Raw genomic sequence first — 20,997 nt, forward strand, 5'->3', positions numbered from 1 at the left:
TCCTTTGGAACAGGCTTTCGCCAGACCTCCGCCAAGAACCTTGCCTAGCAACTTTCAAAAAGAAGCTAAAGTCCTGGCTATTCACCCAAGCCTTCCCTGAGATCTAAAACTTGATGAAGAGACAGACGGTATCCATATCACCGTACATATACTTTCTGATTGTGCACCCTGTAGCACCTGTTTATACCCTACCTCAGTTATTTTGTTTTTTGAATGTTCTCCCTCAAAGTTCTATGTTAACATGTTACAATGTATTACTCCCCTGAGGCGACAGTTCAGTTCCTTGTAAACCGGTGCGATATGTATTGTATACAGGAACATCGGTATAGAAAAATTAAAAATAAATAAATAAAATAAATGTGGAAGTTTTTGTATTTGTCAAGTTTTTCTGTTTATCTTTGTGTGGTGGTAGAGAAGAGGTGGAGGAGTGGTGCGAAGGAGTGAGACGGAGTGTGAAGTGGTGGAAGAGAAAGAAGCTGGAGAGGATGGAGCATGGAAGGTGTGAGGAGAGAGGAGAGGAGGGTGAGAAGGAGGGCAGGAGGGAGGAAAGAAGGAGGGAAGGAGTAGGAGTAGGGACAGTAGAGATAGGGAGGAAGCAGAAGGGGGAAGGGGATAGGCAGACGAATGTGGCGGGAGGAGGACGGCAGGGTAGGGATAGACAGAGAGGGTGGGGGGAGTTGGCAGGCAAGTGCAGGAAGGAGGAGGAAGGGAGGGGAGTCGAGAGTGGGGAATGGGATTGAGAGTGAGGAAAGAGATACTTTTCCAGAAGCAATGTGGTAATCCAGTCATGTGGTAGACAGGTAGCAGGTCGGACTCATCTTTACGCATATAAGTTCAGCGTCAAGGACAACAAGATGCTCATTGCCAGGGACCTTGATATTACGACATGCTGTTTGGGAAAACCACTACTGTGACATAAAGGCCTAGCTGAAAAACAAGGTAGTGAGCAGCAACAGATACCAGTGCCAGATGGAAGGAGGAGCCCCTTGCCCGATATTCCTGACCCCCCATGGAGAAGTACCTCATTGAATGGCTGGGACTGGACGTCTTCAAATGGATGGATGAGGCCCTGGACACGTTGCGAGCTGGGGCTGGTAAGTTCAAGTCATCTGTAAATGTTAAGTCTGCTACAGATGTCCATATATTTTGACATAAGATGCTCACATTGCTTGATGCAAAGTGCACATTTTATGCCAAACAATACATGTGTGCTTCTTAGCAATCATAGTTATGTCATCTTTGTTTCCACAGCTCTCGCCCAGGAACTCAATGGTCCTAGCCATGAAGCCCCAGGGACCAACAGTGCAGTCCCAGCTCTCAGCTTGCAACTGGATGCGCAGACCCAGTGGAGCGAGGAAGAGGAGGAGGAGCAGCAGCCACCAAAACAGTACCAGCTACTGCCAACTCTTGGCTCGCTCCTATGATTGACACCAGCCTAAACCTCTCCAGCTTGATTCAATGGGATGAAGTTGGCCAGGCCTCACCGCCTCCAGCACACCACATTACCAGCAGGATGCACCACACACTCAGCCGGGTCAGCCCACCAGCCCAGATATGCCAGCTTTGGAGCCACAGCCAGTGCCTCAGTCATCATCAACCGCAGCACCAGCAGCACCAGAGTTGACTGTCCAAGACACACTCAACCACATTGAGAGGAGGCATGGGCTCCACCTGCACCATATACAGGCAGAATTAGTGCAGTTGAGGAGGGCTCAGGTCACCTACACCAAATGCTGTGCAGGCGCAGACAGCAGCCTTATGAAGGGCTTAACCACCATCTCCACCTCCACTTGACATCTGCTATTACCCAACTAATTCAAAGATTGCCAGAGCCTCACCTGTGCCATCCCCATCCTCCCAGAAGTCCACTCTGTGCATCAGGCCTCTGCTCTGGAGACAGCCCAGGGGTAGGCCCAGCAAAGATATACCACCCCCAACCAGCCAAAAGCCCAGGCAAGGAAAAGGCCCATGAGGGGCCCAAGTAGTAAAGGCTCCAAAATGTCACAGAGTTCCTGTGCCAGCTAAATGGAAGAAGATTGCTGGGTCTGTCCTAACTACAGAGTTACTGTGCCAGCTAGATGAAAGATAACTGCAGGGCTCATTCTGACTACAGAGTTCCTATGCTGACTTGCCGATGTGGATGGTCTACTGTCTGCCTGTGTTGTCCTGCTGCTTACTTGTAATGCCCTCCTCTAGTCCTGTAGTCATGCCTCCTTGATGCAGTCTCCAGTCATGGTTCTGTTGGTGTCTCTTCTTATCTCATTTCATCCTGCTGCTGCCTCCATACTGATGCCTCATCTTCTAGGGCTCCTGCCTCCATGCTGCGCTCTCCAGTCCTGGGCCTGCTGCCTCCATTCTGTGCTCTTTGGTCCTAGTCCTGGCTCCCTCCATGCTGCACTATCCAGTCCTGAACCTGCTGCCTGCTACTTGAACTTTGCTGCTGTGGCCCTTAGGCTGTCCTCCTTTGAGTGCACTTTTTCAACATGGATTGTCTGGCCTTCTTCTTGTACTTTGTTGTAGTGGCCCTTAGGCTGTTCCCCTTTGTGTGAACTATTTCAACATGACCTGTCTGGGCATTTGCTTGCTATCACATAGTTGTGCTGGCATCAGCTCTAACATTAGAGCTGTACTATAGCTATTGGGGTGCCACTTCCACTTTCTAGGTTCTTTACAGTAATCATGATTTTGAAAAAGGATAAGACCATAATACTGTGTATGTCATGTTGCCATTTGTAACACTGTATGTGCATGTCTCCACTAAATGTGCTTGTCATTTCAGTTACAATGCCATGTGCTATTTGATATCTTGTCCTTGCAGAATGTGTTTGCCAAAGACGTTGCCTTGCTTTGATTCTGGTGATTACAAATGTTTAATACAGTGATCACATGCTTTGAAACTTCACTTTCTGGTTGTGTCTTTTTATTGTGTGGTTTTGTCTTGAGGGTTCACTACGTAAAAGGTTTGGGACCGACATGACCTTGCATGCTAGAGTGCCATTGGTCTATTCAACTAAGCACATTTCTCACATGCAAGACCATATGGCCTAGACCAGGGGTCGGCAAATCCAGTCCTCGAGGGCTGCAAACCAGTCGGGTTTTCAGGATACCCCTAATAAATATGCATGAAATAGATTTGCATACAACTGAGGCAGTGTGTATGCAGGTCTCTCTCATGCATATTCATTAAGGATATCCTGAAAACCCGACTGGTTTACAGCCCTCGAGGACCGGAATTGCCCACCCCTGGCCTAGACCATAAAACAGAAAGCTCATTGAATGCTCACAAGAAAAACTGCAAGAGCAAAGCAGGAAACTCCTTACTCTGAAGATTCACAAGTGGCCCGTGTTGTCTTCTCTAGAGAGCATACTCTTAGGTAACTCATGGGTATATGAGCATGTATGTGAGATGGGCAGATTCTCTGTAGGCCTAACCTCCAGCATGAACATATGGCAGAGTAAGCTTCAAGTGATGTGATGTTGTGTGGCAAGCTCACTGTCTAGTTACCAAGATATCTTCTACAAATAAGTGGGTAAGTAGGCTTCTGTGTAGAAAAAGAGAACATCAAATGGGGTCCTGGCAGGCCTCCTGCCACCCCCTGCTCCTAGGTATCATCAACCTGCTGGCCCAGATGCTTTCCCCAATCCATTAATATGGTGAGCATGAAAGTACCTAGCATGATGGTTCCATTTGCCCTCCCCCTTCCCTCCATCCCTGCAGCCCCAAAATAAGTTGATATCATCTAAATCCCCGCCTTCCAAACATCACAGCCTCCCTAGCAGCTGAAGCTCTTCCAACCAGGCACACCTCCCAATACCAATACAAATAGGTCCACTGCAGATACTGGTTGGGAGAACTTCTGGTGCTGGGGGGAGCTGTATATTACAGGCATATATCTACTCATCTGGCAAAGTAGCACAGCATATTTGAGCTCTGTTGCTGCCAGTTTTCACACACCCCTCTCGACTGAATGATTAAATAATGTCAGGCCAAGGTGGAATGTTTGGTTACAATGCGTGAGGCCATTTTTTCCCCGCTTACACAATAGCATAGCTGTAGCATCCATCATAAAGAGTGGAAGCAGAGGATTGCTTGTGTTAAAAGCCAGTGTGTGATAACTGGGTGCACACACAGTGCATGCTCTGGTATATGCATTGGTGTTGAATGAAGATAACTATGAACCCCACATCACCCCCAGACACAGATATAGACAGAGGCTAACATAACACATCAGTCACCCAGACACACACATCGGTTAGGACATTGTTGATTACAGAATATCTCCAACACTTTGGTTACACACTGAGGCCCAAATTTCCTGTTCCTGGCCTGTTCATCATCAACCATCAATGATGTCTGTGCCAAGCTTGTCCCCATCTGCTAATGAGGTAGTCAGAGTCATTACTCCTCACAGAAGATTGTCTATTCCTGGCAGCCTGACAAACATCTGTTGAAAGCATATAAGCTCCCTGATTTGTCCTTGTTACAGACATAGGCCCCTCCAGGCCTCAGGTGCCCTAAAAATGCTTATCTTTGTACATAACACAAAGTGCGGAAGACATCATGCCTATCACATGATACCTCTGGGAGCTGTTGGCCTTTACAATTTGCACAGTGGCAGGCTTTAGAAAGAGGCTTGTTACTTGCTCATGAGATCATCAGCCTACAACCTATTGGCTATTATGTGAAATTTTATTATATTATTTTAATTTCCTGTACTAACTCACCTTATGTCTTACATCTTTAGTTAAAATGTATTGGAACATCTCATTTGATTCTTATTAATTCCTGTTTATGAATACTACCTCTGCAAACTGTCATTTGTTGATTTCTAGTTATGAATGTTAATTTTGTAAATTTATTTATTTATTTATTTATTTATTTATTTAAAGTTTTTCTATACCGGCATTTGTGATACAATCACATCATGCCGGTTTACAGATAACAGAGGGTGTAAAACAGAACATTGAACAAGAGCATAGAACTGTAAAGTTACATAAAACAAGGTTTTTCTAACTGGGGGGAGGAAAAAGAATTAGATGAACAGAGCAGATTTATGAGTGGTTATTTACATTATATAGTAGTGTCTCATTGAGTTGTTGTTATAATTTAGTTAGGATCTGGGAAGGCTTGTTTAAATAACCAAGTCTTAAGCCTTTTTCTAAAAGTTAGTAAGCAAGGTTCTTGTCTCAGATCCGATGGAATAGAATTCCATATCAAGGGACCGGCTGTGGAGAATGCCCGGTCTCTAAAAGTTAGATGGTGTGTGGATTTGGTTTGGGGAACGATTAATGATCCTCTGTAAGCTTCTCTGATAGGTCTGTGGGATGTATGTCGTCTGAGAGGGATTTGTAGATCGAGTGGAGCCTGGTGATGGATTGCTTTATAGATGATGGTGATGGACTTGTGAAGGACTCTAAAGTGTATTGGCAGCCAGTGTAAGTTTTTGAGAATGGGGGAGATGTGATCTCTTCTCCTGGTGTTTGTCAAAATTCTTGCGGCCGAGTTTTGAAGCATCTGAAGGGGTTTAATAGAAGCGGAAGGAAGACCAAGTAAGATATAATTACAGTAGTCTATCTTGGAGAAGATTACTGCTTGAAGGACCGTTCTGAAGTCTCGCATATGAAGGAGAGGTTTGATTCTTTTCAGGACCTGAAGTTTATAAAAGCCGTCTTTTGTTGTTTGTTTGATGAAGGATTTTAAATTGAGATGGCTGTCTATTGTTACTCCTAAGTCCCTAGTTTGGGACTTAGGAGTAACAATAGTTACTAGTTTTATATGGAACGACGGTATATAAAATGTCTAAATAAATAAATACCTTCTCTAGTTTTAATGCTATTTACAGAGCTGATGAGTAAGAGTCTATCAGCACACCTGCCTTGGTCTCGGTATCCACAAAGTCTAAAATGTTCTAACACCACAGGACACCCATCCTATAGAACAGCAACTCTGCTATGTTGGCTACAAGTCATGGCAGCCATGTGGACATGCAAGGACCTCAAATCTGAAAAGATCTGAAAGGTCGCGAATCTGCTTGGAAAATGACCATTCTGCTAGCTTGTCTCCCCTGGATTCCTCAGCCTATGTGCTTTAAGGGTGGCCACAGATAGGATAAGGACTGTAACTGCTACTAGCAATTAGAACAAACTACTCTGCAGATTTTCTATATACCTACATAAAGCAGGACAACATGACTAGGCCTGAACTGGACAGGCAATGGGCCTTGCTGCACCCTGACATCTCAATATTTCCCAATGGCTACCTGTGACATGTCAGGCTAGGTTAATAGCTTCTAATTCAGCTTTGCCTTGGATTCAATGAGGTGACCCATTTGTTATGTGACAAGTGGGTGCTATTATAGTCAATACTAAAATTCTGACCTATACATTTCAAGGATGACTTTCAACATGTTGTTGAAAGTCACAAGTTCAACACCATCCTATTCCCAATCCAGCCTTCAAATAGTCAGTTCAGCATTCTTCGATAGGCTCCCTATGCAGCTAACATACCAACATGACAGTCCAAGGGCCAAGGCCCTCACCATATGTACATGAGAGTTGACTGTTCGCTTATCTAGGTGTAGCAGGGCCCAGCTGTGCATGGTCATGTGCAACTCTTATGAAATATGCTAGCTTGCAATGACCTGTGAGAAGTTTGGGATTACCATGATACTTGACATGGGCTTCCCAAAAGTTTGTAAGCGAAGGCCTGCAATGTGAGCACTTCAGAAACAGCTGGGGCAGTGCTGACCTCTGTGTCTTTGCAGGCCCATGTGACACTATGTATCCAATGTACACTGTAACATGTCGAGTCTGTGATTGATGAATGTTACTGTCAACTTGTATCATCAGGCTGTGCCTTTAAAGCAGCTGAGCTACTTGTGATTTCTGTGACTTATAGAGCTCTTGGCTCCATGTCCTATGCCCTGCTGGAGTTCCATCATATCTATGTGACTATCTCGCCAACATTTGAGGGCTAGGACATGGGTCAAAGGCATAGCCAAGGCAAGCAAGAAGGCACAAGCAATGGCAAGCTGTGTACACTGTGTTGGCAGTCCTACACGAATGCTATGGCGAGACGTGACTCTTTTGGACTGACAATCTATATGAATACATTAGGACAGCCACATCTCTTTGGTGTTAGTACTAAACAAAGTAGACATCAAATAAACCTATCTATTGCACCTATTGCTCCATTATCACAAAGTTGCCTAACTAGGCCTAAGTGGTTTCTGTTACACACTGACCCAAACAGAGGACCTGTGAGTAAAAGAAAGATAGAGATGAGACCAGCTCAAACCATTCTGCTGGGCTCTCTTCCATGGAAGGGGAAAGTCTAGATGAAGACTAACAGGCAAAGTAGTGTTGTATAATGCTTTGCCGAAGCTGGCTGACAATCTGTGTGGTCTCCCCGGCTTGCACAGGGAGTCATGGGGGTTCTTCAGGTAGATCTGGAACTATGTCTACTGGGATACCATACTGTAGAGGCAGATTATGGAATACACAGCAGAGAAGCACTATCTCAGCAACTCTGGGTGAAGCATACATTAAAGATCCCCCTGTTTTGTCTAAACAGCGAAATCTACTTTCGAGAACCCCGAAGGTGCATTCTATGACACAGTAGGTAGAACATAAGGCCTTGCTGTATCTTGTATCTGCTGGGAATAGCGACAGGTGTGAGAAGCCAGGTCCTGCAACCATATCCTGAATCTCCTGCGGCAAAGAGAGAATGGCTGCATCACTTACACCACCGTGATTTTGTGATTTCGCTGCCAACTCACAGCATGCTATTACACTCTAGAAGCTAAGCTATAGCTTGACACGAGCCTTAAAAGGCTCTTTCCAAATCCAAAGTCCATGCTGCTTTTTATTGTGACACAATTTGCACTCTATAGTATTTGCTTATGCTGTGCCAGATCTTCCTGAATGGAAAAGAGCATCTGGGGTTCCTACACAATATGTCCATGTCACTCACAATCAAGCTATTGTTATCCATTTCTAGCACTTTTCTAACACTGAAGCTGTACATCACAGCTGCCACACATGTCAATGCAGAAAGACATCAACCTCGCGGTATGATTGTGCATGTCCTTGACTATTCTGCAGTATGTCCTTCAGAGATACACATTTGTTTGACATGACATAGTGATTAGAATTGGGCCAAAATGCAGAGCCCCCAACTACAACTGAACCTGTGTACCCCTATGATTGTCAAGACAAACTGTGGCTGACATCCTGGCTGACAGAGCACTAATGGCACACCTGACCTAACTGTGGACACAAAAAGGTTTTGGTTAACAAATGACATTTCAACAGCTACAAGAGAGAGGATTTGAACAACCACTTGCTTAAAGTTAACGAGTTGAAAGTCTGTAGTGCTCAGTCACACACAGAACTTTGTGGCAAGTGCCTTCTTTGGGCATGCAACATTAGCAGGCCTCTACAGCACGGACAGAGAAACCTGGGCCCTGGCACTATGGCTTGTAGATCGAACTGTACATGCCACTTGTCATGTAACCAATGCAGTCACATACACAACAGCTCCCCCCCACCCCCATCCACATGTCAGTGGCATTTGCTGTAAACACATAGTTGGAGAGGGACTATAGAAAGAAGCGGTATTCTTACCTATGAGCCCACCGTCACTGTAGAGGCCATTTTTAAAATTTTCAAACAGGCCAGATTTCCTAAGTATACAGGAATCATGCGCAACTCCCAGGTATCTGGTGACCACATTGAGGATGCGCAATCGAGCGTCATAGACCACTTGCACATTGGTGAAATGAAGAGCTTTCTGTTGCAGAAGATCTCCTCCTTGCCAAGGGGGTGGGATGATGGCTTCATGAGTGCAGTCAATAGCTCCCCAACCATTAGAAAAGTTGGCAATAGCATAAAAACCTCTCTTAAAGTCCTGCCTTTCATGTGGGACTCTTATGTAACAATTAATGTGGCAACATACAGCTCTTATGACCTAGCCCAGACAGCAAGAAAAAGACTTTTGGGACATTCCCATGACAACCTCGACTGTTGTTTGGAAAGAGCCAGATGCCATAAAATGCAGGGCACATAAAGGATGGTAAGGCCTGGTATAGCACGGGACCTTTGTGTTATCGGATCTAGATCCCCTCTGAGTTCCTGATACAATTCCATGATAGCCTGAGAGCTCAGGTGATAGCTCATAACCACATGTTCCTCTGGCATCCCCAGCAATGTGGTTTGTAGATGAAAGATGCATTTCTTGTATCGCCTGTGTGCCCTCCTACGTGGCAAGCCCTGCTGTGGGCCAAGGCACTCTACTGGCGGGGCTTGCAGCTCTGGCTTTAGTGTGGGTACTTCCCTAGGAGGCGTTTGAACTTCCCTTGCCTGTTGTCAGTGTTGTTCTTGTTGCTGTTGTTGAGCAGCCCGAAGCAGCCAGTATTGCACTACTAGTACACTTTCCCCTAACATTGTAGCTTTAGAAAGACAGGGCAGGTAAGAAAAACTATTTTGATTAACAGAAACACAGATATGATGGCAGAAAAGGACCAAATGGTCCATCCAGTCTGTCCAGCAAGCTTTTGATGGTATCTGCCGCACTATACAATTCACCCCTATACTTATAAGCTTCTCAGACCATCAAGCTAGGGGCCTTGTTGGTTGCTTGTCACTCTTGCTGTTGAAGCAGAGAGCAATGATGGAGTTGCATCAACAATATGAAGGCTTATTGGTTAAGGGTAGTAACTGCCATACCAGCAAGTTACCTCCATGCACTCTTTTCTTCATTTCCATCTTCTATCTAATTCCCCTTTTCCTTTTTTCTCCCTGCCATTGAAGCAGAGAACAATGTTGGATTTGCATCAGAAGTATCAGGCTTATTGGTTAAGGGTAGTAACCGCCACACCAGCAAGTTGCCACCATGCACTCTTTTCTTCATTTCCATCCTTTAACCTTTAGGGATCCACAGTGTTTATCCCATGCCCCTTTGAAATCTCTCACTGATTTAGTCATTACAACCTCCTCCGGAAGGGCATTCCAGGCATCCACCACCCTCTCCTTGAAGAAATATTTCCTGACGTTGGTTCTGAGACATCCTACCTGGAGTTTCATTACATGCCCCCTAGTTCTATTGATTTCTTTCCAACGGAAAAGGTTTGACGATTGTGCATTATTAAAACCTTTCAGGTATCTGAAGGTCTGCATCATATTCCCTCTGCACCTCCTCTCTTCTAGGGTATACACATTTAAGATCTTCAGTCTCTCCTCATAAGTCAATTGATGGAGACACCCCCATCATTTTGGTCACCCTTCTCTGGACCGCCTCCATCCTGTCTCTGTCCCTTTGGAGATACGGTCTCCAGAACTGAACACAGTGCTCCAGGTGAGGCCTCACCAAGGACCTGTACAAAGGCATTATCACTTCCTCTTTCCTACTGGTTATTCCCCTCTCTATGCAGCCCAGCATTCTTCTGGCGTTAGCTATTGCCTTGTCACATTGCTTCGCTGTCTTCAGATTGCTAGCCACTATCATTCCAAGGTCCCTCTCTTCCTCCATGTACAACAGCCCTTCACCCCCCCCCCCCCCCAATCACATATGGTAAGGCTGTGTAGGTGTGTCTGAGAGAAGGCCTCTTTTTATCACACGCAATAATAGACAAAATCCGTGATAATGGCCGCTATGGCGCAATAAAAACTTTTTTCCACCCTACCGCAAAACAAAGGTGTTATTTCCCACGTTAAACCCTGCGTTATTATGCATTATTTTACTGCAAAATGTGGTAGGGGTCCCTCATTTACATAATTTTTCTGGTTTTGCATACTCTTTATTATATTTACATGCTAATGCACGACACGATAAATATCGCATTTTATTGCACATTAGACCCCATTTATCACACCATAAGGCCCAAATGTGGTTTGATGAGTGACCTAGTAAGTCAGAGTTAACAGAATGTTAGTTAATTTGAAAAGTTGCTGTTAACTTCTTCTATAGCTGGAGTTTATTCTCTCAAACAAGTCTGGGAACACCCAAAAAGAGGCATAAACATAATTATCATGGTAATTCTCTCTTCCAAGATTAATGGAACCATATCTAATTATTAGGAATTATCTGGACATCATTCTGCAAGACCAACATGTCCAGACTGTTACTGCTGTCGCATGCTGTCCAGATACAAGCCATCAAGAAATTCAATTGTACATAATAAGGTCTGCGCCATTTGATAGAGATTGTTCAAAAATTCATGTTTTGCACACTGGAGGACCCACCATTTCTACCACCTCCACCTCTGCAGTGATCCTCAGGTGATATAAGAAGGTTGTCAAATCTTTCTTCATCTGAATACTGTTATCATCCATCTGAGCCACGGTGAAAATACGCATCTTGCACTTCCGCCATACCTACAAGAAAGCGCCATGCTAAGTAAACCGGCAAGGGCAAAGAAGAAAAGTGAGCAGTGTAATGGCCAACAAGGAAAAAATGAAAAATAGCATTCAAAGACATGTGGATGGACAGTCAGGACTAAATAACCCAAGGAGAAGGTGCTCACCCCAAGGTCTGGTTTGGGATTCCTTCATACAGTATAATGAATCCCTGGATTAGGTGTATGAAGACCGAATCCTCTTCTCAAAATTAAAGTGATAAGCTACTACAAGCAAACTGTCCATTATAATACTCAGAAATCTAAAACTACATGGACACCCTTTTCTGATCAGATGGACCCAGGGATAGACCCTAACCCTCCTCCATTATGGTTAGGATTCAATGTCCAATAAACTTTCAAAACACAATATTTTACTTCACAAGACAAGATTTCAAATAAATACTTTTAAAAACAATAAATAGATGTATTGGGCCTCATACATGGTTCTTCTGAATCAAAGATATAGAAAATGTGGATTTGCCAGTAGTATTGCTATCTATGTGAGGTACTTCAGTGTGATCTAAATAAATAAATAAATACTTGATATAACCCAATGTATTGCTATGAATCCTTTTAAAGAAAGACTTTTAAAAAAAATAAAATCCAGACTTTTTAGGTGAACACCTCACTAAATTTTCTTTATGAAGCATTTCTGATTTAAGGATAACATGATGGCTAGAAAGACAGTAATGCACAGAGAAAATGATGGATGGATGGAGAACTGAGTCAATCTTGCGGGAAGCATTGTGGTATTTAACTTCCTGAAGTGCACACTTTACAAGTACCACACGTGAGTAAGCACTAGAGGGCAGCAGAGATTGGAATGAATACCCTCAAAAACAATGGAAACTACAAACCACGTCTTGTCTCATATGTAGAAAGTTATAGGTAATACTTTTTCACTAGTTTAACTTAATATATTTATACCTAGCTTTCAGTTTGGTGAATTTGCTCTTTAGCTTTATATGACTGTATGCAGTATCTTCCGTTTTGTCATGTGGTTGCCTTACTAATGAACTAACACAGCAACCATGGCTACTTGTCTCCCTATAGCAATAGAGGGTCTCCACCCAACAGGGACAGCTTCCATTTTTATTAAGGACGTTTTAAAATTTCTATAGATAGTGCCAATGGACAAGGTATTAGTAATGTTCGTGTAGATCCACCCACCACTACATTCTTCCTGGCATAATAACTTGCCTGTAGCTTACATCATCTATGTTCTCTTATTTTAAAGATCTCTGTGTCTATCTACTTAACTCCTTTCATGTTTTAGAAAGTCATGATGACGTTCCCCACTGAGCTTTTCTTTCTACCAAGAAAACAGTTCTGAGTTCTCAAGCTTATTATCACAGCTCATGCTCCTGACTCCCTGCGGGATTCATGTGTTCTTCCACCAGCACTAAAAATAACAGTGAAAAAAACCCTGACTGGTAAGATACGGTTTCTCAGCAGTCTGGTGACACCACTAGCCAGAGCTGATGTGTATCATGACTGGCACGGAGTTTGAGATTATTAGGAAGGTGCTATTCATCTCCGTAAACACCTCCTCATTTCAAATGATTTTTAATGTCAGCAGTAAACAGAAACATGGCTTTAAAAATAAAAAAAAAGATAGTTTGATACCAAACTCTTCAAGGCTCTGCAGTTTTCCTCGCAGCTGCACCATGAGGTCATCAGTAATAACCCTGGATGAATGGACAGTGCTGAAGACCTGGCCCCCATGCCACAAGAGCAGGTTGTTGATAAAGTGTCAGCTTGCAAATATGTGCAACAGGTTTTATTTTTAATTTCTGGTTTACATTTAGGGACCATCGTTTTCAGATTTTATTTTCCCCAAGAATTTATCAATGTTTATTATAACCAGGGAAAAACAGGCGAAAACCACTGGAGGCAAAAGGAGTCCTTTTTTTCCTTCGGTTTTCTGCTGTGTGGTTGGTTATACTAAAGACTGATAAATTCCCAGGGAAAATAAAAACTGACAAGGAAGGTCTCTATTTGCATTGTGCCTGTGATGATGATTCAACAGATTCACTATCTGTTATGCCAAGTGTTTCTGTTCTGATATATTGACTTCTTGCTGAAGGACCGTGAATCATGTCCAGTCTTGACAGGTATCATCCAGTAATTGATAAGGTTCTTCTCTCCAAATCAGGACATTCCTTCTGTATTCTTAAGTCTCTTTTCCCCAGGCACTGCATGACCTAATTTCCTGCCCCAGTTACCTTTTTTAAATACAGAGCCGACACAAACTCTGCTGATCCCCTCCTTCCCCCTCTGCTTTTGTATTCAAGGTTCTCAGATTTCTGGGCTACTTTAATGCTTTGCAACAGGACATAAATTATATGTCCTCACAGATCTCTCTCCTCAAGGCTCCCTCTTTCACGTCTGTGTACCTGCTTCAAACACTTTTCCTTTTGCCCATCCTTTCCCTTCGCACAGCATGCCTCCTCCTCACCCTCATGCTTCTTAGTTACCTTATGGTGTCCCAAGAGAAAAGGTAGAAGCATCAGCATCCCTCCATCATGGACGATCCACCAGACGTCAATATTACCTTCGGAGAACCTTTCTTGGTTAGCTGGAAACATGGCAACATTCTTGCTGACAATCAGCGCCAGGTGTGCTGCAGTAGTCTCCCGGACAAGCTCTGTGATTAGACAGAAAGTGGCCATGAAGAGACTGGGAGGAAAGATGAGTCCGACGGCCATTTTATTGTTTTTGCTTTTTATCTTATATCTGTTTATTGGTTATGTTTATATTTATTTTGTTTATTGATTTAGCTTATATTTATTTTGGTGATGAAGTGCATTTTGCTTTCAGAATGTTATTTTAGCTTGAGATATTTTTATTGCATATTGCATTGGATTACATGCGCAAGATCTGAGCTTAATAAATAAACTAAACTCATCTAAACTCAGGTTTGCTCAGGGAAACACATCTAATCCTCTAAACTATTGTTTTATTCCCTGACTGGTCTATTGGAATTCTCGTGAGATTTATTTTAACCTAGAGAAGGGAATATTCATCTGAGCCATCAGTTGCATGTTCCAGGAGGGCTCTACCTGTTATCTTTTACTGAGCTCCATTTTCTAAAAGTGATATTCCCTTGGTAGAAGGCTTTATTACCAGTGTCAGTGCCATAGGCTCTGGACGTTTTACTTGAATTACAGGCAATTTTATCTGGTCATAGCAGGGGTAGGCAACTCTATCCTGCAATTCTACAAACAAGTCTGGTTTTCAGGACATTCACAATGAATATGCATGAGATGTATCTGCATACAATGGGAGGTAGTGCATGCAAATACATCATACATACTGCTTGGGGATATCCTGAAAACCAGACCTATTTGTGGCATTTCAGGACTAGAGTTGCCTAGCTCTGGGCTACAGAGACCTCTAGCTTGAGAGCTACTGTCAAAAGATGATAAAGTTTGTCCAGACTTATAGTGCAGTCCTAAAATGTTCCTTCAAATGTGTTTGGAACACATGATATTATAGTTTGAAGTACATTTTCGCCAATGTGTTTGAAATGTAAATGATATACAGTATAGTTCACAGCCAGAAAGGTGAGGGCTGGGTAAAATAGGCTAAAAAACCCAATAGGTTTTATCAGAAGGAATGTAAGAAAAGGATATTGGACAATGCAATGGATACGTTGAAAACTTGGCACCAGGATTTTTGTGCTATAATTTTTGCAGTTTACTAGTCACAGTTTGTTTTAGCTAATTTGAAATACTACAAAGGCAACTCACATGGGGAATACTGGAAAATTAATTTTTTCCCCTTCTTCGTACATCATCAGGTCAGAAAAATAAGATTCCATTTTGCTGCTGGTAGTGATGTATGATAGGAAAGAATGCAGCCGAGTCGGCTTCTGCAGAAACCGAGACCAACACAAAGGCTCTTCCGCCAGTGAACAGAACCAACAGTGTTAGCGATGCACAGGGAACAGAGTCTCCCTTGTAGAAAATCACTGCTTTTATCAGATTCGTTAAGGTGCCAAGCACTCAAAGCAAGGCTGATGATTGATTCTGCTCCCCAGTTAATCCTCACTTTGCTGAGAAAACCTGACTGCCTTTTTGGCTTGTCACAGATTTAAGTTTTAGGAGACCTATGATCTAATTTTTTTAAGTTTATATACCCTCATTGTGAAGGAAATATATGACCTTACTCCATATTCTGTATGCAAAATACATAAGGTACTTGTAATTGTCAGTGCAGGGACTGTCTCCTATGTGCAGCTATACAGCGCCGCACATATCTAGTAGCCAGCCCAATAGAAATGATAAGCAGTATTAGCCAAAAAGCCACTGAAAACTGGAAGTAATTGAAATATATGCTATTTATAATCTACATGCTACCTCCCTGGTAGGCTTGGGGGAGGAGGGGAGAAAGAGAGAGAGAGAGAGTCTTTATAAGGCTCAGTCTGATACTCTATTAATGGACCACTGTAAGGGGGCACTTTGATTCGGGGTGAGTTTTTGGGAGGTGGGTTGGGGATGGGGGGTGTTACAGGCACATTCAGAGGTATCAATTGTAAAACTGACATCACTAAAGAATATTTGACCTTATAAGTGATGAAAAGGAGTTTGATTTGTCCACTGCCATGTACAATTCATTGTAAAATTGATATCAGTAAAGAATTTTTGACCATATAAGTGATATAAATTCTAACAAGAGGAGTTGTTTTGTACAGCCATGGTGCATGGAAGATGGCTATAAATTTGTTAGGAACTGGGAACATTCTGGGAAAAGGGGAACCTGTTCTGAAATGATGGGCTCCATCTTAAGCAGGATGGAACTTGTCTGCTGGCACTAACATTTAAAAAGGAGAAAGAAAGCTGACAATTGCTTAGGAGCACTTAATTCAGAGTAAGGTATCTTCAAAGAATACTGGCATAATGGGAAAATTAGAATAGCCCTATAGAGAGGCTGTAATACAGGCAGGAGTTGCCCAGATGCATTTAAATAAAGATGAGAGTGAGATAAATGATTCCAAACTATCCATTTCAACTGCTAGCAAGTTGTAAATACAAATAAAAAACATACTTTAAATTGTCTGTGTGCATATGTCAGAAGTCTAAAAAATAAGATTGGAGAGTTGGAATGTATGCACTGAATGAATAAGTAAACATAATAGGCATCTTAGACCTGAATTTCTCAAAATGCAGTAAGGAGAGAGAGAGAGAGAGAGAGAGAGAGAGAGAGAGAGAGAGAGAGATGGAGAGAGATGAGAGAGAGAGAGAGAGAGAGAGAGAGACTGACTAGCTATAAGGCCCTTATAGTAGTTAGGTATTTATACCTCTATATGAGGCTCACCTAGTAACTCGAGGTGAGGTTTAGGTAGTAGTGTAGGGATTAGGGACCACTTTGACATTCAGCATGAGTCGTACGAACAGAACAGAACAGAACACTCTTGTTGTTAAGAAGCGGTGGATTTAGTGTGCCCATGGGCCTCAGCCCGACCCAGGCCGTCCCGGGCCGAACCAAGGGTTGACGGTGGCTCCGCATGGCTGGACACTCTACCCTCTGCCAGGCCGGCAAGCTCCCATGGCCCAACATCCGAGGATGTTGGAAAGTGAATGGTCCTCCGACCATTCCGGGCCCTTTCGGACCTGCTGCGAGCAGCATGGAGCAGCAGGCCTGGCCTGAGGTTGAGGGCAGACGGGCCTTGGCACGAAGACACTAGAGTTGATGCAACGGCATCACATGGCACGAAGACACTTGGCAGAAGACGTGACATCAGGGCTGTGGATACAAGACACCAGGATCGATGCGGACGGCATCGCAGACGAGACACTTGACACGGATGATGCAGACGGCATCCAAGACGAGGATTCATGGCTGGGATGATGCAGACAGCATCCGAGGCAAGACACATGGCTGGATAAGGCGGACGAAGACACTTGGCATCAAGGCAAGACACAAGGCATGGACATTGGCACTGTCTCTCAGGGCGCCCTAATCAGGCCACCCGCGGGACTGAGTCGCGGACCACCCTGTCCGTTACACGCCCTACACAGCCCCAAGGCTGGTCGCGGACCACGACGGGAGCGGGACAGCACAGGAAGACAGATCAGGCTTCACGGCTCAGGAGCACAGTACAACCGTCCACCGGCAGCCTAGTCCACCCAGGAACTACATCTGGGGAACCCCCGGCCTACCGGTACCAGAAGGCTCCAGAGTGAGGACGAGGCGGAGTGAAGGCAGGAACATCAGGAAGGCAGGAACACCAGGACGAAGGCGAGGAAACCTGGACATGGACCTCAGGCGAAGACATGGAATGAAGAGATCAAGGTGCGGAGCTCCGGAAGAAGACCTTACATGACCCTGGCAGGCAGGAACCTCCAGGGTGAAGACTGAACACGATGCAAGGCACTGGAACTGTGGATGGAGCAGCCCTTTATAGGGCTGAGCCAGGAAACAGTCTTTAGGTGGGGCTCAGACACTTCCTGTGTCTGGCCCTTTAAATCCTGCAGAGAGACGCGGCCGCGCGTCTAAGGCAGGCAGAGCAGGGCTGTGCAGGACCCTGGACAGCGGCCTGCACAGCGTCTTCACGTCGGCAGCGTCAGACGCTGCAGGGAAGGCAGGGGAGAGCCTGAACGCAGGCTCCAGCGTCGGCAGCGGCTCCAGCCGCTGCGGGAGGCCTCGGGGGCGGCTCCTGCCGCTAATCGAGCCCGAGGCTGCGGCCTAAACGCCGCAAATATCCGGATGACGTCGGGGGGCACTCCCTGCCCCGTGGGAGGCCGCGGAGCCAGGGATGGCGGTGGGCGGCCTCTGGGCCGCGTGGGCAGGCTGAGGGCGGCGTCCTGCCGCCTCGGCGAAGAAAACAGCGGTGAGTCAGCTGGCTCGCGGGGGGAACCCCGCGGGCGGCGAATTCATAACACTTGTGAAGATTTGATGTCCTTCGGAGTGAGAAAACTCACCAAAGATAAAATTTGTGCAATGTTCTCTCAACCCAACTTTGTGTCACCACCCAGAAAAAGGATCTTGGAGTTATTATGGACAATACTTTGAAATTCTCAGCCCAGTGCATGGCGGAGGTCAAAAAAGCAAATAGAATGTTAGGAAAGTAAAACAGAAAACATAATTCCTATGTATTGATCCGTGGCAAAGGTGTCAGGTCGAAGGGTGTTTGAGCATCCCTAATATTGAGCAAACTATTTTGCTCTGTCCATGGCAAGGTAATTTGTATTGAGTTTAGCACCCCCAATTATTTTGAAAAGTTGTCTCCCATGATCTATTGTGCAATCACACCTCGAGTATTCCGTGCAGGTCTGGTCACTCCATCCTAAAAAGGATATAGTGAAACTAGAAAAGGTATAGAGAAGGGTGACCAAAATGATAAAGGGGATGGAATGGCTCCCCTATGCAGAAAGGATAAATAGTTCAGGATTCTTCAGCCTGGAGAAGAGATGATTGAGAGGAGATATGACAGAGGTCTATAAAATCATGAATGGTGTGAAACTGATAATTATGGAATGGTTATTTACCCTTTCAAATAGTACTAGGATTAGGGGACACTCCATGAACTTAAGAGGTAGCATATTTAGAACAAATTGGAGAAAGTACTTTTTCACCCAGCACTCAATTAAACTGTGAAATCTGTTGCCAGAGGATACGGTGAAAGAAGTTAATGTGGCTAGTTTTAAAAAGGGTTTAGACAAGTTCCTGGAGGGAAAGTCTATAAACCATTACCATGTAGACTTGAGGAAAGCCAATGCTTATCCCTGGTTATGAAGAAGAAGGATTGGGATCCTGCCAGGTCCATGTGACCTGGATTGGTCACGGTCAGAGACAGGATGCTGGGCTCGATGGACTTTTGGTCTGACTGAGTATGGCATTTCATAGGTTCATAATTTCCACGTTCAATATTCCAAACTCTTTACCACGCAAGTAAGTACCTTGTCTTAACCAATAACAATACAGTGTCCTCCATAATAGCATCACTCAGATATATAATTAAAATGAACGCAGACCATCTGGGAAATGGAAAGTTATTTTGCAAGACACTGGCTTCAGTAATAATATAAGGGCATAATTACATTTCTTTTAAACGAGGATCTGCAAATATATCACTTCATTTCTTTTGCAAGAACTTTTAAAGTAAAACGTGTCTTCACTAAACAATGAAGTTAAAAGCTAATGCAGCTTAGCAGCAGGGTTCATGCTTTATTAAGTGAAGAGCTCTCCCTGAGGACTGCTGCGGGGAAAAATAAAAACACCAAAAAAACAGCAGCATCATAGGTTCTTCATTTTCCTCTCAGAAATGTGGTTTTTAAGGGTACACCTCATGTTTCCCAGCCGTCACAATTATTTATGATATCAGACACTAAGGTGCAAACAGCCAGAGTGTTTGCTTTGAGTGAAGTGGCCACTGAAGTTAGGACCTCATTGATCAATCATGATCTTCCATTCCCTTTTATTTTAATACATTATCTTTCATAAGAGCTTCCATATTGTCATTTTTGTGGCTCAGTTGTGGCAGGCTACATCCCTTTTTTGTTTTTTGGGGGTTTTTTTTAATGAGCTTGTGGCTTCTCTTCATCCTTTCTTTGCTTGTGGTTCTGTCTGCTCTTCAGTCTCTTTGCTGTTTGGAGCTAGCCAGGAGATGCTACATCAAGACTCATAAAGAGGATGGGGTAGAATTTCTTGGTTTGCTACAGTTGAGGAGTGGAGACAAAAATACCATTCTGGAAGCTTCCCTGGGAATCCTCCCTTTAGGCAGAAATTGCCAGAATGGTGGCAGCAGAATCTGGTGGAATCAACTTTTGTACATCTGTAGAGGAGTGGCCTTACTATCCCTCCTTAACCTGTGCGGAACCTATTTATTTATTTATTTATTAGTTTTTCTATACGGATGTTTGTAGAAAACTTCACATCAGTTTACAAATCGTTATCAAATGCACAATTAAAAACATTTGAATTTCCTGTGTGGGCGGGACCCAGCTGAGCAGTTTAAGAGGCAGAGCCCTGCTGGGATCAGGAGGCCCCCTTGTCTCCAGGAGAAGGCAGCTCCTGAATGCATTGCGGGCCTAATCAAAGCTGTGAGTAGACTGCTGGAGGGAAGCAGTCTGTGTATAGGAGAAGGCAACTCCTAATTACATTGCTGTCCTAACTAAAACTGTGAGACATGATTTAATGGTACACAGCCAGCAAGGATTTACCCAAGAGAAGTCTTGCCTCACAAATCTCCTACATTTTTCTGAAGGGGTGAATAAACATGTGGATAAAGGTGAACTGGCAGATGTGATATATTTGTATTTTCAGGAGGTGTTTGACAAAGTCCCTCATGAGAGGCTTCTAGGAAAACTAAAAAGTCATCGAAGGAGGAAATGTCCTTTTGTGGATTGTAAACTGATTAAAAGACAGGAGACAGAGAGTAGGATTAAATGGTCAGTTTTCACAGTGGAAAAAGATAAAAAGTAGAGTGCCTCAGGAATCTGTAATTGGACCGGTGCTTTTTAATTAATATATATATATATATTTATTATCTGGAAAGAGGTATGCTGAGTGAAGTGATCAAATCTGCAGATGACAAAAAATTATTCAGAATAGTTAAATCACAAGTGGATTATGATAAATTACAGGAGGACCTTGC

At 43.9% G+C, this 20,997-nt stretch overlaps 1 protein-coding gene across 1 annotated transcript in view; it reads right to left on the minus strand.

Moving 5' to 3' along the window:
• The window catches only part of SLC12A5 (solute carrier family 12 member 5), a gene marked incomplete at its 5' end in the record, with an annotated part of 200,929 nt that overhangs the window by 60,337 nt on the left and 119,595 nt on the right, over window positions 1-20,997 (minus strand). The window contains 2 exon segments of the mRNA XM_029613484.1: window positions 11,242-11,373; window positions 13,874-14,043. Coding sequence (XP_029469344.1) covers window positions 11,242-11,373; window positions 13,874-14,043 — 302 coding nt within the window.

This window comes from Rhinatrema bivittatum, chromosome 8 (assembly GCF_901001135.1).
Source record: "Rhinatrema bivittatum chromosome 8, aRhiBiv1.1, whole genome shotgun sequence".
NCBI classification, from domain to species: domain Eukaryota; kingdom Metazoa; phylum Chordata; class Amphibia; order Gymnophiona; family Rhinatrematidae; genus Rhinatrema; species Rhinatrema bivittatum.